Source organism: Solanum pennellii, chromosome 9 (assembly GCF_001406875.1).
Source record: "Solanum pennellii chromosome 9, SPENNV200".
Classification (NCBI taxonomy): Eukaryota; Viridiplantae; Streptophyta; class Magnoliopsida; order Solanales; family Solanaceae; genus Solanum; species Solanum pennellii.
In genome coordinates, this window is record NC_028645.1 from 82,326,450 (window position 1) to 82,346,752 (window position 20,303).

General features: G+C 32.4%; 4 protein-coding genes across 5 annotated transcripts in view; 1 reads left to right on the forward strand and 3 right to left on the reverse strand.

The window, feature by feature from the left end:
- LOC107030479 overlaps positions 1-654 on the forward strand; it is a 1,790-nt gene extending 1,136 nt beyond the window's left edge. Inside the window, exon 2 of the mRNA XM_015231752.2 lies at positions 34-654. Within this exon, the coding sequence (XP_015087238.1) occupies positions 34-260 (227 nt within the window). The 3' untranslated portion in view covers positions 261-654. The remainder of the gene's footprint in view (positions 1-33) is intronic.
- Positions 1-10,952, reverse strand: part of LOC107029299 — a 13,349-nt gene extending 2,397 nt beyond the window's left edge. Inside the window, exons 1-7 of one of the 2 annotated variants that reach the window (XR_003574513.1) lie at positions 10,841-10,952; positions 9,450-9,542; positions 8,594-8,728; positions 8,415-8,504; positions 7,575-7,724; positions 5,086-6,677; positions 3,769-4,717 (exon numbers count right to left, since the gene is read on the reverse strand). Coding sequence is in view for 1 of the 2 variants with exons in the window: in XM_015230685.2 (XP_015086171.1) it covers positions 3,820-4,717; positions 5,086-6,677; positions 7,575-7,724; positions 8,415-8,504; positions 8,594-8,728; positions 9,450-9,542; positions 10,841-10,906 (3,024 nt within the window). In the remaining variant the exon portion in view is untranslated. Of the gene's footprint in view, positions 1-3,489; positions 4,718-5,085; positions 6,678-7,574; positions 7,725-8,414; positions 8,505-8,593; positions 8,729-9,449; positions 9,543-10,840 lie in introns of those variants that run through there. The other variant, XM_015230685.2, reaches the window with a different exon arrangement.
- A 1,011-nt stretch (positions 10,953-11,963) lies between these two features.
- Positions 11,964-12,395, reverse strand: LOC107030480 (putative glycine-rich cell wall structural protein 1). Its single transcript, XM_015231753.1, has one exon. It carries the CDS (start codon positions 12,393-12,395, stop codon positions 11,964-11,966), a length of 432 nt encoding a protein of 143 aa, XP_015087239.1.
- Positions 12,396-13,403: 1,008 nt separating this feature from the next.
- LOC107029301 (glycine-rich protein 23-like) lies at positions 13,404-14,439 on the reverse strand. The gene is made up of 2 exons (XM_015230686.2): positions 14,291-14,439; positions 13,404-13,928 (listed from the first exon to the last, which is right to left on the reverse strand). Exons 1-2 carry the CDS (start codon positions 14,369-14,371, stop codon positions 13,611-13,613), a joined length of 399 nt encoding a protein of 132 aa, XP_015086172.1. The 5' UTR covers positions 14,372-14,439; the 3' UTR covers positions 13,404-13,610.
- Between the last annotated feature and the right edge of the window lie 5,864 nt (positions 14,440-20,303).

A 20,303-nucleotide genomic window follows, 5' to 3' on the forward strand; every position in this document is an offset into this window, starting at 1 on the left:
ATGGGAGGTGGTGGGGATGGGGTTGGGGAGGAGGTGGAGGTGGGTGGTGGGCATGGGGATGTAGGAAACAAAAAGAGCATAATAATCATCATAAACACTTGCATGTGAACAATAATCAAGATTACAAAATAGGTGAATTTGCACAATGCATGGTTAAAAATAGATGCAAAGGGATGCGTTTGGATTGTCCTCTTCATTGTGGAGGACCTTGTTATTATGATTGTAGACATATGTGTAAAGCTCATTGTCGTCGTGCCTAAAGGTCTTTCTCGTCCTCGTGAGTTCACTTGAATGAATCTATAAGTCATCAAGAATAATATATGTAGCAGGAAGTATAGTGCAGCAATCACCTATTTATGGTTCTTGCTTCAGAGTCAGAACAAACACGCCTGTTATCTACTGTACTATGTTTTTTTTCTAGTGTGTGGTATTAATTTTGCTAGAAATTAAGTGAATAGAGAATTGGTAGACTCATTGAGATTGGGTTGTAAATTAGTACTAGCAAGTATTGTGTTTTACAATATGCTTTTTTTAGCTCTCTAATTTTGATGGCTAAATGTTTTCTTTTATTTTTTATTGATTTTTGTATTTGCATAAAGGTTGAATTGACTTCTACCTTTTCAAGCAAATGAATTATGTCATATTTAAAGATTATTATGAGCTGCTGACTTTAAAACTTCTAACCTATATAATATTCTTAATTTTGTCTTTCTTTTCTTTTTAATTTATCCACAAAAAAGCATTTAAGATTAGTTCTTCTTACTTTTTAAAAATTCATATTCAATTCTGAAACATATAAAATGAAACGGAAGGAGTTGGGTTAAGCTAGTTTTGCTAGGACAAATACTTTTTCATATTAAGACCTACTCAGAAATTTATGGCTTACACCGGAGCTTAATATTTTCATTTTATTTTTTCAAAAATTTATGTTCTAATAAATTAAAGACCAAAATGGTGTTAGTATGTTTTCCTAAAAACTATCTTTAAATTTTTCTCATTACATTTCATATTTTCCAAAGAATTGAGTCTATAATCAAATTTAAAGTTCTTTTCTAATAGAAATCATTTCTAAGTTTTTTTTGTCAAAATAGATAGTTCACACAATCTAACCCTATATTGTGTTTATCTCTTTATCTAGTCCTTTTCTTATGTTTTTACCTATTTGAAGAACTCAAACTCCAAAAACTTATTAACTAAATGTCTTCTTCACTGTCAATTTTAGTTTGCCTCTTCTTCTTTCTATCATCATTCCCCTTCTTTGGCACAACTACAAAGTTCTTCATGCCTTTCTTCAATGTATATGTCATCGATGAGTTAGTCGATCCATTAGACATGGATTGTGCAATTAATGGTATTACTCAACCAAGAGTTAGTCTTAGACAATCTCATTTTCATAAATATTCTGTTGATGTTGGCACCCAGGCAGAAGCTACACTACTTTGTAACATGACTTCTGGTCCTAGGTCTGGAAGTTTTCTTCTTTTTGAATTATAGTAGAGATATACCTAGGTGTGAAATTGAGGACAAAAGATGCACTTGGAATCTAATGCCAACTGGTTTATATCTCTTCTTTAACTCACAACAGAATCTAATCTTCAATTGGATAATGTCATCATGACAATACGTTATAAACTCTATGATGATCATAGCGTACTTTTAATTCTTAGTAAATGAAGGCCTAGAAGCACTCCTTGTAATGTTCTCTCTGATGATATATGTTATGATGTAGTGTTTTATATAGTCTTCCATTTAACTTCAATTAATTAAGAACTTAACCAATTGAAGGGTAGAGTATTTTTTTTTAATGACAAGGGAAATCCACTGTCGCTACCCTTTGGTTGCGCACTGGGTAAAATCCCAGCTCCTATGCAATAGCTCGCAAACTACATAGGAGAAGTAACCCGCACTAAGCAATCCTGGTGTGATGAGCTCGACCCAGAAGGCAAACTCCTTGCTTTCGCTGACAAGGGGTTTCGAACTTGAGACCTCCAACATGAAAGTCCCAAGCTCAAACCACTAGGCCACTCCGAAGGGTGAAGGGTAGAGTATATATAACTAGACCTTACCCCTACCTCGTGGAGGTAGAGAGTTTTTTTTAAAGAGACCCTCGTCTCGGGTACCAATATACATAGATATCCTATTAAAATCAATACTGGCTGATTAGAATCTGTTGTCTTGTGTAACATGACTGTTCAATTTAATAGAGATGAACCTAGGTGTGATATCTTGCATAAAAATGCATGTACACTAATCTAGTACTATAAAAATCCTACACAATCTTTACTTCATATAATAATTAATATATACACAAAGAACGCACCTGTTACAGAAAATCTAAAATTTATAAATAAAAAAAAGGAAATCAAATAATTATATATTTGGCTAAAATGAGAAAAACTTCAAATTGGATATATAAAGATATACATAATCAAACTTTCCCTAATTTGGAAGAGAACAGGTATCCTTTTCAAATTAGACACTGTATATTCATAGAAACTAATTCATTGTAAAGATTGGGAACAAGAAAACTATGTACTATATAAAGGATATAATAATCCTAAAGAATGAACAAGAAAAACCAAAAAGAGAACAAATGGCTTCTTCTATAGTACTAAACATTCCAATCCTTTTTCTATTTTTTTTGTTCATCACTTGTTTATTTGTAGCTTCTGAACCAGAGAGATACACTATTGATATCTACGATTCGATATCCTTCAAAAATAAGTTACACTTAGAGTGTGACTTAAACGGATTGCAATATGTACCAATTACACTAACACAAGGCACGAGTAAGACTTTTACAGTCGACGTTGACCTCCCCAAACCTGGTGGTAATTATGTATTGTCATGCTTTATGGATTATGGAGCTGGTCAATATTATGGAGATAGTTGGGTTTTCTTTGATTACCAGAGGGATAAGAATAGGTGTGCTAACAAAAGATGCACTTGGCAGATCAATGAGAATGGAGCCTTCCTACTACTTAGGTTCTATGAGTGGGAAGAAGAAATTTAATCTCATACTATTTCTTTGTTTCATAGGTGAATAATATTTGGTAGTTTCTTCTTAGACGAATTTCTAAATCTCTAAATATGTTTTTTTGAAAGACATTATTAAAGGAAATCTTTTGCACCCGTTAGTCTAGTTTACTAGAGAGGAAGGTCTATCGAAAACAACTTCTCTATAATTATAAGGTAGGGATAAGGTTGCATACACCCCACCCTCCTCAGCCCCCACTTATAGAATTATACTGGATATGATGTTCTAAGAAATATGGTAAGCAAGTTTCAAACTCCCTAGAATATATAGAGTAAGAGCAATGCTTTTCGACAAAGTTGAATTGAATTTTGCTTATGACATGATAATCATTAGTATGTTCTTCATTAGTTTTCCACTATCAATTGGATTCATCTTATTATGCAAAGCATTATATACGTCCTTGTCCTATAGTTTTTAATGGTAATTCATAAGACCTAGACTCAGCACTGGGATTCGTCAAAGAGATCTTTATGTATTGAAAGTCTAATAACCCAATACCACTATGACTTACAAAATTTCAAGATGTTCACTACATTTATTTTCTCCAACAGTGTACAAGTACTTTTGTTTTAACTATGTCAATTTTGAACTTGCTTCACTTATATGTAAAATCAAGTACAAAGAAAATCATACCGTGCTATCCTGAGTTCAACCAAAACTAAACTTAGAGAATTATAGACAAATTTAGAGATGCACCATTATCCATAATAGATTAAGTCCAATGCAAATACCTGATGATAATTTGCATCAGTCACTGCAGAAGTGAACTATTCCAGTAGAAGTTAGCCACTGTCAGCAAGGCTCACTAAGTGGGTAACCACATCTTCCAGGTGAGAGAAGTGAGTCAAGAATTTTTCACGAATATCAGTGGAGTCGAAATGGTTATGCTTCCACTCAGAAAGAGCATCACCCATAACCTTCATGCCGTCTCTCAGTAATTCCACTCCTTTGGTAACTCTGTTAGGAAATTTTCTTTTTCTATTGGGTTGCTTTTCATTGTCAACCTCCATGGGATCACAGACCATAAGCTTCGGATCAACATCTTTTATCTTTTTCAAGGTCTCTTTCAGCATTTGACCATCCATAGCAAACATGCTAACTGTGTCCGGACAAGGTTTTATCTTTGGACATGCGGATTCCTTGTCAAGAAATGTTTTCAGGTCAGACATAAATCTCTCCTCGTCAGCTTCTTTTCCTGTTGACAGATCAAATGAAAGAGCTGCATCTTCGGGTACATATCTCCAGAGATGATTACAACTACTGCGGGCAGCAAAATATCCAAAGGCTGTGATAGCGAGGTGAACAAGTGCCCAGTGTCGCTCTCTAAGCAACATGTGATACAGCTCCCACACAGCTGAACTCACTGCATTGTCCTCTCGGTCTTCCAATTCAATCTCACCAAGGCCAGCCATAAAAGATGACAAGTTTGGCTTGCATTGAAATAATTTTCCATCTGATAATGCTGGTCCAGAGATGAAGAGGTTCTGAAGGGCCAAAATGACTTCTTCCATCACATTGGAAGTATACAAATGCTTCATGTTAGAAATGATTCCTAGTGTCTCACTAAGAAGCCTGCGGTATTTATCCTTTATTTTGATGTCTGAACATTCTCTGTACTTGTGAATAATAGCAACAAGGAACTTTATAGTCTTCATCTCAGCATCTGATATGCTGATTAGGCTGCAACAAGAAAAAACAGGAAAAAAGGAAATATTGAATCTAAGTTGGTAATTTGAACTTATCAATAGTAAAAACATAGATAGTGTCTTATAAAAGCTACATCTATTGCAATTATAAAGCAGAGGCCAAAAGACACTAACACTGATAGTCATTTGCATTAAAACTAAAACACCAACTTTCGAAGTCTTTTATTTTATCACTCAATACAGATAATAAGAAAAAGTTTAAATAGTTCTGGTCCGCAATAAGCTTAAAATTGTATATTTCAACATTCCGTGTTTCTGTTTAACAAGAATTAAACATTTGTATTTAGCCAATTAAGTTTGAGAGAATTAGCCAATTCATGCTAAGGAGAGCTGATCACATACCGAAACTGCAGAGCGGCAGAAAGAGCAAAAACTGGAGCACCATAAACAGCAGAGCCGCCTTCTCTCGGTAGTGTACCCCCAAAACTCCCAAGGAAGTTAAAGTATTGAGTTACAATTTGTTGCTTCGCATCACTTCTCAATTTTTCTGAAAGTTCATTTAGTGGGAATCCCTCCATAAGCAAGGCTAAGTAAGTAATTGATGAATAGTGTGATGTGTTAAATCCAACCACTGTCTTATAAACTTTATCTACCATAGAATTTGGACCACATGTAACAAGCACACAGAGAAATCTCGCCATTTTTCTGACCAGACTATCAGGATTTAGTGCAACTTCGGGAGCTTCTGTGTACTTCATTAATGAGCAGAACTTTTCAACAATGTCGTCTACCACAACTTCGTCAGCGTGACGTGAGATAAAGCACCAAAGTTCAGTAACAATCTCACGACAAAGAAAGTGAGGATGAAAAAGGTTTTCAAGAAGAAAAGACTCGATTTCACACCAAGCTTGACTTGAAGAGGTAACTATCATGAAGGTTTTCAAGGCATTAATAATGAAATGGAAAAGGGGCTCATTGGATTCTTGTTTTTGACTAGTACGAGACATTGTAGGAAGTTCCAAGACAAGAATGGAAGAATACACATCTTTATCAGTGCAGATGCACAATAACCATCCAAGTTTTCTAGCAATCCCTAGTCTTGCATCATCTTCAATATCAGGTGAGTTTTTCAGAAGATTTACAAACAAGGCTACTCGACCAATAAATAGTATCTTTGCTCCCTGCATAGTGCCAGAACTTACAGCAAATATTGCACTCATGCAACTAGCTTGATTAATATTGCACCCTATGGTGACATTATCTAAATCAATTTCGTCGCCAAACAACCACTCCAAAATTTGAAACTTCTGCTCTGATTTCACTTGAGCTGAGTTAAGGAAAGAGTTAAGCATATGAAAGGATGTCGGCTCCAAGATTTCTGAAATTGCATCACCAGCAAATTTGAGCTGATCATCTTTAATGAGGAATATTCTAAAGGTTGAGATCATTATGACAGATAATATTATATCTTTGAACACATAAAATGCCTCGGATGGGTACTGAGAGATAATTCGCACAGCATTAATCAGGTAAAACTTGACTGGAAGAAACACTCTTCTAGCTTCCATTGCAGAAACTGCTTCTTTCAATGGGGATGACCAAGTCTCAGCCGCACATCTCAAAGATCCATTAGCCAGAGAAATAAGAGTCAGAATAATGTCTCCTACATTCAACTTTACAGCCAAAGAACCCTTGCCAAGCTGAAGTAAGTTAACTACACCTTTCCATGACAAATTAATTAAGCTCACAAGATTTCCTCCATCATTAGCTGCAAGGATGCCCAACTCACACAACTTCTCAACCGTAAATTTCATTATCTTGTTGACATGATCTGCACTTTCAGCCTCTTCACTTTCCATAACTTTTCTTTCCTCCTCCATCTTAAGGTAAGAATCCCAGTTTATGCCATGGGAATATACCTTACACAATCGTATCAGAGCGTCAAGAACTTCCAATGCAATTTTCTGCACGTCTGAACCAAATGAGGAAATTGCCTGGAGATAATCATGAAAGTTTAGAGCAGTAAAGATAACAAAAGCAAACAGTCCCTTAAAGTTCAGCTAAAGATAATAACAGCATATAACTACGTATGTATTCTGCATATATTGACTATTACACCTACTTGTGAGAAAAGAAGGCATTTTCTGTATCATATTTGCTAGAGGTTGTTCAGAAAGAAAAGAAGGGCAAAGGATATGAGTGAAACATGAAAAGGCGGTACAAGTGCTTTCTTTTTGTCCATTTCATTTTTAATTAATGGAAGTACTATGACTGCTTCTATACGACCAATTCCTGTATTGTGTTCAATGTATGGTTAAATCCAATATTATGGTTTTTGAGAAGTTTATCTGCTAATATTTGGTTGAGAAATTTTTTCAATTCAAGAATATGCAAATCACTTTGGCTTTCGACCAACTCTCAGTAGGTTTGGTCAACATCTCCCAACTTATATTTCTGTTACAAGTCCAACGAAATCAAGCAATTACTTGAGTTCTCGTTACTCGATATAGTTGCCAAGTGATGCGCACCCTGTTGCTTTTTACTAGTATAAAAAAAATAGGAAACATTTGACCAGTTTTTTAGATCAAAATGGCCAATATAATAAAAGTTTAACTCGAATGCTAAACTGCTGCAACGGCATGGGGGCAGGTACTTGGACAAACAAAGGTTCTGAAGCAAGTTTGGACATCGTAATGACAGTAATTTTATGCAGTGCTAACGATTTAATATTTAGAGTATCACAAATAACAATTATAGCTCCATGATGGAAGAGTTTCATGACATTTTTGGGGTAAGAGAAACTAGTACTTACCAGAAGAGGGGAAAAGGCTAGAATAAGAGTACTCACATGAAACACAACATGTGGAGCAGTATAAATCAGAAATCAATACCTTCACTGCTGAAATACAACCCTTTATAAGGTCTAATTCCTCCAAGATGAAATTTTCAATAATAGACATTAACCCCTTGTCAACTGCAGTGGGGTATCTGGTCAAAGCTGCGAAAATAGAGGCAGAGTAGCCAAGCAAATCCAACAGCAACTGATAAAAACAAGATCTGTTAGAAAAGTACAACTTGATAGCCTTGTCAGATGCTACATGCATTTCAAAGTTAAGGAAACTTACATTTGAAGGAAATGCAAAGGCACATAAACAATCACCAGCTAAATGTCTAATGCTAGAAACATGACTACAGAATCCACAAGGGGGTTCCACTTTGCACAGTTCAGTTTGGATTTTTAGCCAGTTAAATCAATCAGCTTCATGACACACAACAACAATGTTATCAACAGGTATACTCAACTCATGTGGTCCAGTTCAGTTTAAAGTGTTACAGATAGTTTGGTCAGTTTTGTTTGGTTGACTACACTTGCATATCCATGTGGTGCTAGTACTTGACATTGCCACGCCAGACACTGTAACTAGGAAATGCCGCGAATTTTCAAAGTTAATGGAGAAAAAATTCATAGTACAAAGGGAAAAGGTTTACATGCAAGGGAAAGCAACAAAAGAGAGTACCTTCACCGCTTTCACAAGACAAGTAATTATAATCTTCTGATTGTTATGCAGATGGATGACTATGATATAAAGTTCAAACTCAAAGAAAGAAAATTGCAACTAGATTGATCTCAAGGACTCAAAGGATAGATGAGAACCTCTCTTAAAAATGTATTACCAAATCCAGATTTATCAGTCACATTGTTTTAGTATACTAAAAAGTAATGATTTGACCTGATAAAAGAGGCTGCTATGTTCTTCTTCAGGTGAGTCCTGAGTCGACATGAGTGTCATCTGTAGATGCTTTTTACACCATACAGCAGCCTAGTGATTAAGAACTTAATGTAAGCAATATGTATAATTATGAATACTGATTACATAATTAAGAAGATGAGGAATAAAACAACACTTACTTTGGCTCCTAGGCCTAGAAACTGCCCTAAGCTTGCAGATATGTCAGACAGCAAATATTTTGCAGCCACGTGCAAAATGGTTTTGTTCAATTTGCATTGAGAAATGTCAAGACATGTGAAGTCTTCCCAGAGTGTCCAGTAAAATGTTAAGGTAGATAACAAAGAGCATCTACTAAAATGAGATCAAACGAGCTGATTTACTAAACCAGAAGAATGAGATCCACATCTTCTGAAAAATACATATATTTGGTTGCAACGTCATTCATAAAAGATGAAGAAAGAAAAGCTGACTTGGTTTAGTGTAGCTCGCATTTATTCATTCTACCAAAGCCCTTACATATTATCAGGAGTTCTGTTTGCTTACAAAAATAAACAAGTTAGACATTAGCAAAGAAGAAATCATGGAAAGTTATCTCAAGCCTAGGAAGATCAGCTCTATCAACCAAATCCTTTTGTAGTCTCTATGTGATTATAGATAATTATTTCTTTGTAACTGGATTATGGAATTCCTACACCAATAGCAATGATGATAAAACCACAATCTAGTTCCCAGTTTATTATTCTTTACAGACAACAAATGAATTCTTTATTTCATCTCTTCTTCTTTTTAAACTGTTGTGTCCAGACCAACTTGCGCGCACCTCAGCTAATTCTGTGGGATACTTGTCACCTCCCACCAACATCAGGAACCAGTTAACTCTGCCTAGAGGCTAGGACAGATGGGAAGAAATCGCCTAGTGTTTTTGACTCATGATTCCTTTTTACATGGAAATCTAAATTCTCCTTTCTCAATTCAATTAACCTATGCATTGCACAGTGAAATCAAGAAAAGTATGTCTAATAGTCATCAGGATACTTGTAAGGATTCTATAAGAGAAGCCACTTCTGATTTCTCAGTCAAATCTAGCTCACCAAGTTCATCAAGCAATTCAACACGATTTTCAACAACCTGTGAGATAGAAACGACACTATTGAATCAAGCTTAGGATGTAAATAACTAGCAAATTATATCAAGGAATAACTTAAGATTTGCAAAAAGCTAAGAGTTATTAGGTATGATCCAAGAAAACATTTAACTTAGTGAAAGCCATCAAGAAGAGAAAACAAGTATATAAGTATCCGAAAAGAACAAAAAAACATAGATACATTAGTCAGGAGGAACAATGTCCATGAAGCTACAAAGGCGACAGAAATTTCTACATGCTGTTTAATAGAGAAGGTTCACTAAAAACATTTTAATTTGGCAGACTCAACGCATTATCTACAAACAGGACATCACACAACAATCCTGCCTCGCATTTAATCTAGAATAACTTCTAGATAATCAAACTACACCTCATATAACAATGAAATTATAGGAAATAAACTTCTGAAACTACACGGAAACTTTAAAATACGTGATGAGGAAATGATACAACAGTTGAATCAAATGACTAAACATGATATAAGTCAGTTTGCTCTAGGGCACCAAAGAGCGGGAAACAAGTAGAATCTAGTCAAAAATTACTGAAACTAAGCCCTAAATAACAATTTACACTATTTCCAACAGCAACTTCATCAAAATGTGACTCACAATAACGAAATTTTAGTGAATTAACCTCTGAAAATGAGTAAATTTGCAGAGAAAACAGTGAAAATCAGTTGAATCAAATGACTAAAACTGAAACAGTCAATTTGACCACTACACAATCAACATTGGGCATCTAAAGTGCGAAACTAAACCTAAAAACAACGTAAAACTATTTTCAGTATCAAACTGCAACTCATAACAAAATTTTATCGAATTAATATCTGACAACGAGTAAATTTACATCAAATACAGAGCAAATCAGTTGAATCAAATGACTGAAACTGAAATCAGTCAATTTTACCTCTACACTATCAACACAGGGCATCTAAAGTGAGAAACTAAACCTAAAAACTACTTCCAGTATCAAACTGCAACTCATAATAACGAAATTTTATCGAAATAACATCTGAAAACGAGTAAATTTACACAGAAAACGGTGCAAACAGTTGAATCAAATGACTGAAACTAAAATCAGTCGATTCGACCTCTACACAATAACCACAAGCGCCTTAAGTGATAAACTAAACTTAAAAACAATGTAAAACTGCTTCCAGTATCAAACTGTAACTCATAACAACGAAACTATAGCGAAATAAATTCTGAAAATACAAAGAATTTCTAAAAAAATGATACAACAGATGAATCAAAATGAGTGAAATTAGAAGAAAAAAACTTACATCTGAAGATTTGATAGCTTCAACCAAACTCTGTAGATCTCTGCCGGATTTTGAATTTGAGTTCATCTTTTCTCTGTGTGCAAATTTTTCTTCCCAATTTTTCCCGCCTTTAGGGATGGGAAAATTATTTATAGTGAGAACGAGAGGGACTTAATAGATTAATTTACAAGTTCTGTTAGTACCCTTTGATTTAAGTTTATTTACATAATGATGCCTGTTCGATTTAGTATTTGCACAGGCACCCCAACTTTTACTATTTTTTATGTTTTTGCGTCCATTCACTATTTTGCGGATAAAATGTTTTTTTTAAAAAATTGAATAAAAGAAAATAATTTTGTGAGTATTTATAGTGTTTTATTTGTAGATCTTTTATAGTAGCTGTCGATCTCCGTAAAAAAGATCATATAACCAAATGAACATTTATAATGGAGTACAATATTAAATTTCTTATACGATATAGGTTAGTTTTAACTTAACTTTTATATCGAAACCGAATGATTTTAAGATAAGGGTGTTGACCCCTTAACTTAAGATATACTTTAGCTTAACTCAAAACAAATTTTTTGAGTCTTTTTATTTGCGAGAAACTGGATGAAAAAAAACCTTCACTTGCGTCTAAATTGTGACTTTGGTCAAGATTATGCCAAAATCAAATTCAAACCGAATTGAGGCGTTTTATACTTTTGCGTTTTATAAAGCGTCTCGATTCATCTGAAAATACTTTTGCATTTTTATGCTCGGGACTTATGCCTCAAATTTTAGAATTTACGTCTTATGAATCTACGTCTTTCATTTACACCTCGAAACGTTTTTGGTACGCGAGACTCGCCCCAAAAATGTTTTTTAAAACACTGCTAATCAAAATATGAAATATTCTAACAATATTACTATACCATTTTGAAAAAAAAATAAATATATATATATATATATATATATATATATATTGAAAGATCACAAATACTCATTCACAATTAAGGTTCAAACACACATGTATAATAAACATAAGTGATTTCATAATTATATCTTTATTTTATCTTTTGTACTATAATACAAAAGAAAATATTATTGCGTCATATTACAATTATGTAAGTACGATGACTTTTTTACGAGTCATGACTCATGACTAGTAAAAGCCTGGGAAAATATTCCTGGTCGTCCAAGGCTTGACACTGGGACTAGGAATTGGAACACTTCCATCGCTACCACTAGAACCCTGACCCGCACCACAACCAATACCTCCACCACGTTGTCCTCGATCACTACCTCCACCTCCACCTCCTCCACCACCACCACCCCCTCCACCACTTCGTCCCCATCCCGAGCCACTACCACTTCCATAGCCATAACCACCTTTTGTACCACCTCCTTCACCTCCACCTCCTCCTCCTCCTCCACCTCCTGCACCGCTATCTCCACTAGGTAATGGTGAAGATGCGGGGCTAATTATTGGGGAAGGAATGGTCACTATATCAGGATGAGCGCATGAAATTTGATGAATATTAATGTTCATTATCATGAGAAAAACTGCTAACACTAACAACAATAATCGAGCCATATCTCTCAAATTATGAAAATTTAAAAAATTAAATCACCTTGAATGCTTATAATTGTTGAGTAGACAATGCACACATATATATACATAGAAAAAACTATGTAGCTCACGTGAATTGACAAATATAAACATATTTTACGTACCAAAAAGACCGTTTTTGTGGTTAAAAGTGACATAATATTTGCCTTCTTAGCTGCTTAATTCTATAAAGTGAAGATTGAATTCTAAAGTAAAAGAAGAAAGAAAGAAATTAAGGAAGAAAGTGTATCGACTAATAATGTGTTATAAACAGAAAGTGACGCAAAATAATCAAAAAAAAAAGCCAGAATTTCAGGAGCTTAGAGAACTTTTGCACAATTTGGACAATAATTAGACAGAAATTTTATCGTTTTTTATTTGTCTTAGAATTTTTTTTAAATTGCTATAACGAAATATTATTATAGAAAACATAATATAACATGATATAACAATGTAACACCTCATGATTATATTGCTTTGACAATTCAGTGTTGTATATGATGTTTTTGTGCATTATATATTTTACTATAGCAATAGCTTAGTTATTAGAAATTCAAAAATTTCAAAGCTAGCTTTGAATAATCACCTAAGAGAGCTTTCGATCTAGATCTTCTCGTCTCACTAGTTTGGGCTCTCACTCGAATCAGAACGATAGAACCTTTAGGCATTTGGTTCTCTTTTCTTTCTGTTTAGTACTTTCTCTGTGTCACATATAAGTTGATCACCTTATTAAATCAAGAAAGTATAAATTATTTTTTTTCTATATTATCTTTGCAATTAATTCTTTTTGAAAGTGTTCACATTTGTTTTTATATTTTCCAAGATGTTTTTAAGGGAAAAATTAGTAAAATTATTTTTTTTTTTATGATTTAATCTTAAGCACCGTTCCAAATGAAAAATGATTAACTAATATAGGACGGAAGGGTATATAGTTTGAGTATAGGACAAAAGGAAGCAATAATTTTCAGCTAGAAACATATAGTAGATGATAACTTAGAAACAAGTCAAACCAACATGACTTCCAATTACTTGAAAATTGAACCTAAACAAGTAGTATCATATCCTAATAAACTTAGGAAAATACTACCTAATAATACATGAGAACTTCAAAAATACAAACTTAGGATAATAATTAGATATGCATGCAATACCAAAATAAAGTTTCATTAGACAAAATTACAAGAACAAATTAAAATGCTCCTAGGGTTTGATACCACCAATGCCACCAATACCACCAACTCCACCACCAACACCTAGACCACCACCACCACCAAGTCCTCCAACACCACCAACGCCGCCACCAAGTCCACCTAGCCCTCCGATACCACTAGCACCGCCTATCCCACCAGCGCCACCAATGCCACCAAAAGTAGGTAACACACCACCATAACCACCACCAATTCCTGCCCAACCACCAACTCCACCAAATGAAATGAAATTCTTTTTGTCATCAAGGCCTTTGCTAGGCGTTGGAGCTTTACTTATAATCTCCGTGTTTACCGTTACACCCTCCGGAGCCTGAAGCAGATAAAGTAGGAACTCCTTTTGTTAGAAATACGTAACGATGCATGCTACAATAATATATAATGTTTAGTATATGTAGAAGTTTAATTTTTACACTATACGATCACTAAAAAATTGTAAATTCATAGGCGAAGTCAGAATTATTTTAATTTTTAGGATTCTGAATTTATTAACAGGATCAATTACAAACTTAATATTTGTACATGTTTAAATATATTATTTGAGCAAAAGTTATTGAGTTCATCAAATATGTACTCTGCCTTCTAGCTCTCCCTCCCCCCCACTCTTACTCTTATTATATATATAATATAGTAAAAATAATAGTAACAGATAACTTTTATCGCTAAACAACAAACCTGAGGAATGTTTCTCGCAGTAACAACATGGACAAGTACTACAAGTGCAAACACTAACACTATGTACCAATTACTTGCCATTTTTTCACTCACACAAGAAAAAATAAGGTAATGTTTTTTACTACTATTGTTGTGTATAAAAAAATGGTGATGAGGGGTATTTATAGGGTGAAAAAAAGGGAGGGGACAGTTGTGAGAATTGAAGAAATTAAAGAGGTAAATACTATATAGTAAATGAAAGGATATTAAATAAAGCCCTAACAATCTCGAGAGTAGTCTTTTTTCTGTGTATTGACTATTGACATGACAAAGTTAGGTGGACCAAAAATTAAAAACAAAATTCCAAAGATATGATGATTTAAAGTATTTCACGTTATTCAAGCCATTCAGAGGCCATGCATGTAATTCTCATTGCTCTTTGTATGACACTTGTTGCTTTGTAAGTAGCATGATTATGAAAAAAATCATGTCGAAAGTGTTGTTTCATAGTTAACATATTTAAATTTAAATTTAATCAGATCATAATATGTATATTGAACATTGCACTTTCTTATATATTATAAAGTGACTTATATATTTGATTTCTTCAATACTTTTTAAATTGAGTTTGTTGTGTATACAAAGCTTGCTTAGTGTAATTTATATTTTTTGGGTGATTTAGAAGCTATTACGTATTGGGAGATTTGTTCAGTGCATAAAAAGTAACTCGAAGGGCTAGAAGTTGTGACAGAAGTTGTAGCAGTTGCAGATTATTTAGGGTTTCTAAATGTACCCGAGGGTATAGCATAGTGATCAATGAAGTGGTTGAGAACTCTGGGTTCAAATTAAACTCAGCGGAGACAAAAAAAAACACTAAATGATTCTTCCATCTATCTTAGCATTGGTGAATAGAGTTATCTGATACCACTTGTTGCTTGATGAGAGGTGGCCTAGACACAATGGTCTAAAGAAAACACTACATAACTACTTTAAAATTCTTAAAATAAGTTAATTTAAATAGATTTTTAATTAAATATTATCACATAAATTGAAAGGTCGAAAATATTTTTCATACTTTATTTTTCATTTAGCACATTTATCAGTGTCATTAAAGCAAGTTTTTTTCTCTGACTTGGAATGTAGGCGACCAGTTAAATGTAGCAATTAGAATGCAGTAAAACATATTAATATGTTGCATAACTTTGAACAACTACTTTTCTTGACCCATCAATAATTAATGAACTTCTACTATATTCTGGTTGGGTGGTGTGTCTGAGTTTGTGATAGATAATACACGATATGAATTTGAATTATTCAGATACGAAATAGCTTTTTAGAAGATAATAGGTGAATTTGTTATGTTATTCTAAAAGATACGAAATAAGAGTGGTAGAATTAGTAATATTTGAATGATAGTTTTTGTTAAAAATGATAATTTAAGTTATATATATGATCAGATTAATCTTATATGTGAGGTGACAAGTCGTTAAATAGTTTTGAGAGTCAAATAGTTTAAGTTTGACTGAAAATTTGAGTATTGAATCTTCAAATTTTTTGAAATGAAATTTATATATTTGTAAACTACGTAAAAAGTCCTATGAGTCACAATAATTGATAATTTCAAAATGTTTATAAGATCTATGAAAAATTTATGATCAAATATAAACTTGTTTAACTCTTGAAATTTGAAATGTGGCATATAAAATGGTACGGAGGTAGTAGTGTTTAAATTAGGCACATTAGAACATTAATCTTGGTTAAAAGTAATATTTTAAGAATGATTAGATTGATTTAACACGTGATTTTTGAAAGTGACAAATCGTTAAAAATGCTTAAATTAGGAACATTTGAAGGATAATTTTTACTTAAAAGTAATATTCTAAAATAAAGGAAGGTTACGTTAATCTAACAAATGAGGTGACAAACCATTAATTGCTCAAATTAAAAAAATATGTGAAGGATAATCTTTGCTAAAAGTAATATTTTAAAGATGACCAAATTAATTGAACTTATATTGATTTCATAAAAAAAAAAGTCACACATTTAAAGTATTAATTTTGACCAAAATATACTATAGTACAAAGTAGTTTTCTTAAACAAATAAATAAAACTCACCATATATATGTTACCACCTATATATACTATGGTACCACTCTAAAGTCATTTTACAAACCCTAATTATAGAAATCAAAATCATTCTTTTTTCTCTAATGGCTGAAAAAATCTTAAGAAGTGCTCTTCTCATTCTCTTGCTTCTCACAGTTGGTAAGTATATATGTAAATGTACTTTATATGATTTTTGTTTCAATTCATTTGATTATAAATTCACAAAAATCGATCGTGTTCGTTATGAATTTGATCATATCTTTTTGTGTTGATTAAGCTTATTCGATGCAGAAGTTAATATAAAAAAATACAAAAAATTATTTTAGAAGAAGAAGAAGAATTTTTACATCGCATGTTCATAGATCAATTACTTATTTTTACCACATTGAATCCTCTCATCTATTTCATATATTTATTATTAATATTTAAATTAAATATTTGTTTTTAGAGGTATAGCTATAAGGAAAAAAGGGGTTTATTCGAATTACGAATCCTAGTAGATATTAATCAATCCACTTGCTTATCGAATGTTTATTTCTTTCTAATTCAATTCTTCTCATTGAAAATTCCGATTCAACCACAACTCGTTAATTTCAACATTTATTATTTCTCATTTCAATTTTTTTTTTGTTTGTCAAAGTGATGGTGGCAAGTGGAAGAGTTGGTGAACAAAAATCACCAGTGTGTCAAGGAAAATGTGAGAACTTTCCAGATTGTAATGCATTTTGCATAAGAATTGGATACAAGTCTGGTCAATGTGTTCCACCTTTTGGTCAATTCTGTTGTTGTGATCCTTAAAATTAAATTTTATGGTTCTATTGGATGTAATATTTGACTTTTTAATATATTAAATAAAAGTTATTTTATGTTGTCTTTAGCTATTTGTTTAGTTGCAAACTTATCTAGTTTCAAGCTTATTCAATTGCAAATTTATTTAATAAACTATATAATATAAATTATAACATAATAATTATTTTTTTTGAAAATAATATTCCAACCAAATGTTATACTTTAAAATATCATTCTAACCAAATTTAACTTAATGGAGATTTGCTTTTATTTTACTTTACTCCATTTATACTCTTATCAAATCTAAATCTCAAGCAAATCTATTATTGAATTGTTTAGTTTTCAATTGGGCCTCTTTGTGGTTTAGCCTCAGGCCCAATAACTTGGCCACCCATTGGTGATGAAGATTTATCTCGAAAGATTTATATATATAATATAATGTTAATTAATTGAGATTACGTTTTGATCATGTTAGTATAGGGTTAGGATTTTCATTAAATAGATTCAAAATATAAAAATTCAAACACGTGAAAAAGTCTAAGAGGATTCAATATCTGCTATGTATACAAAAAATAATTAACTATATATAAACAACAAAGTTTTCAATCAAACGAAATTTGAATGAACTCATCGGCCCTGTCTTGCTTTATTTCGACTATTATATTATTGCTTGGTAAAGATACAAAAGGATTCTCGTTGTAACTGTCACAACCCAGACCGTCGTGATTGACACCCACACTAATCCTCCGGTGAGAGAATCGTTACTACAACCCAACTAAATAAATTAACGGAAACTAAAATATTTAAAGATACGGAAGTAGATTTAAATGTCTAAAGAAAAATTAAGGAGTTCTCATAAACTCCGAAGTCTAACAAAATAACTACGGAAATAATTAACTTAGAACGTGGAAGTCAGTGTACCAAAACATCTACGGACAACAAGTCTAAGAAAATGGGTGCAACTCATTTACCCAGAGAATAACTAAAGTACTAATCTAAGTCCGAATAAGATGGACTGAGCAAAAAAGAGAACTCATGACAATCCGAAAGATCATACTCACCCTTGAATTTGATTGATCACGGATCTCCTAGTTGAGGTCTGTCAGTAACCGCAACAGCCTGAAGATGCATGTACAAATATACTCAACAAATAAAGAGCAAGTGTAGTGTCAATACACAACCACATTGTACTGGTAGGATCACGCGACTATTTTAATTAGTGAAACATCATATATTATTATAAGCATGAAGGTCAAAACTTAAAAGTTGAATTACCATTTTAGCCTTATACTAAATTAAAATATTATAAAATAATTAATTAATTAATTAAATATTAAATATACTTAAATTGTTAATTAAGTTGATTCACTTATTGTTAAAATAATGTAGGAGAATGAATAGTTGTAAAAATAATTAATTATAAAGTTATTACGAAAACTTATTAGAGAAACTTTTCATTTCTCTATCTGATCAGTTTTAGGTGTAATTTTGTCATAATGTGTATTAATACCACACCTCCACTATCTCATCATTAATATTCACACCTTCATAATCTTTCCACACTCTCAAGAAGTTGATGGCACTTCTTGGATCACTTAATTTGTAATGTTTTTATCTTCTATTAGCAGATTCTCCATTTTCCTATATTATATATTATACTTTCTCATGTAATCATGTTATCTTTATTATTTTTTTATATTAGTTTGTTATGCTCAATGTTTTATTTATCTTTATTTGAACTCATCTAAATTGTTGAATATTTCAACTACTAATAATTTTTTTAAATTTGACTTTTTTTTATGCAGATACAATTAAGAAATGACGCTAATATTTCATAGTGATGATGCAGTAAGTGAAGCAACACAGATTGAACTGTTTCAAGTGGTATCAATTTTCAGGTAATAAATCATTGTTCCTTATATGCAATTAATTATTTTTGTGTAAGTTGATATGTTCTTAATAAAATTTTGGTTTGATTTTTAAATAAAAATTATTTTATAGAAGTTGAGACGGTACACTTAATTGGATTATCCAAAAAAGGAATCTTTTACACAAGGACAAGAAGAAAGACTTCTAGCTTTATCACTGCATTCATGACAATCAATGGAATATCCTACAAGACAAAAAGTTGATGTGATTCTGTACAAGTGAATCCAACTCACTAACAAAAAAACTAAAGAAAGAAAAAAATGAACATGAAGAGAATAAAAATGAAGATGAAGAGAATCAATGGTGTCTTATAAGTTGATGAACCACTGTAACTTCATTATTTTTTAAATTTACGAGGAAATGAATTATTGACGAAATTTGTGAAATGTACATATATACCTTTGGGTCGGTAACAAATGTGATTGAAAGTAGTATTTTTTCATGCATAATAGCTAATTCTTGATATATATATTGTTTAAATTTATTATTTGCACTACAAACATTGTATGAAGTATTTTAGGATAAACGTGCAACGCACGTTTTCGGAAACTAGTATGCAAATAATCACAACATTAAAATAGGCTTATACCGAACAAATACAATATCAGTCATCATTTCAAGACTAATGTACAATTCCACATTCACAATAATACACATATATGACAAGTCAGCGGTCATCTCATGGAACTCATACCCAAATTGTTAGTGTGCCGGATCATGACACTCGTTCCAAGTTAGTGTGTCAGATCGTGACACCCGTTCCAAGTTAGTGTGTCGAATCGTGACATCCGTTCCAAAATGTATGTCAACAAGTGACATCCGATCCCAGTTAATATGTCTACCATTTATAGCTCAATATGATCGTGACACTCGTTCCAAAACACGTCATTTAATTTGTAAATGATCATAAGATTTTTTTTTAATGTTGCAAACTAGGAACTTTTTATTTTCATATTGTCTCATTACATACGATTCAATTTTTATTATCTAGCAAACTAGAAATTACTACTTTCATACTGTTTCATTACATACTATTCAATTTGTAAATGATCAGGAAACATCTTTTTTTTTTTATCTGGCAAACTAGGAATTGATACTTTATATTGTTTCATTACATATCATTCAATTTGTAAATGATCATATAAAAAAACATCTTTTATCTGGCAAACTAGTCATTGTTACTTTCATTACATACTATTCAATTTGTAAA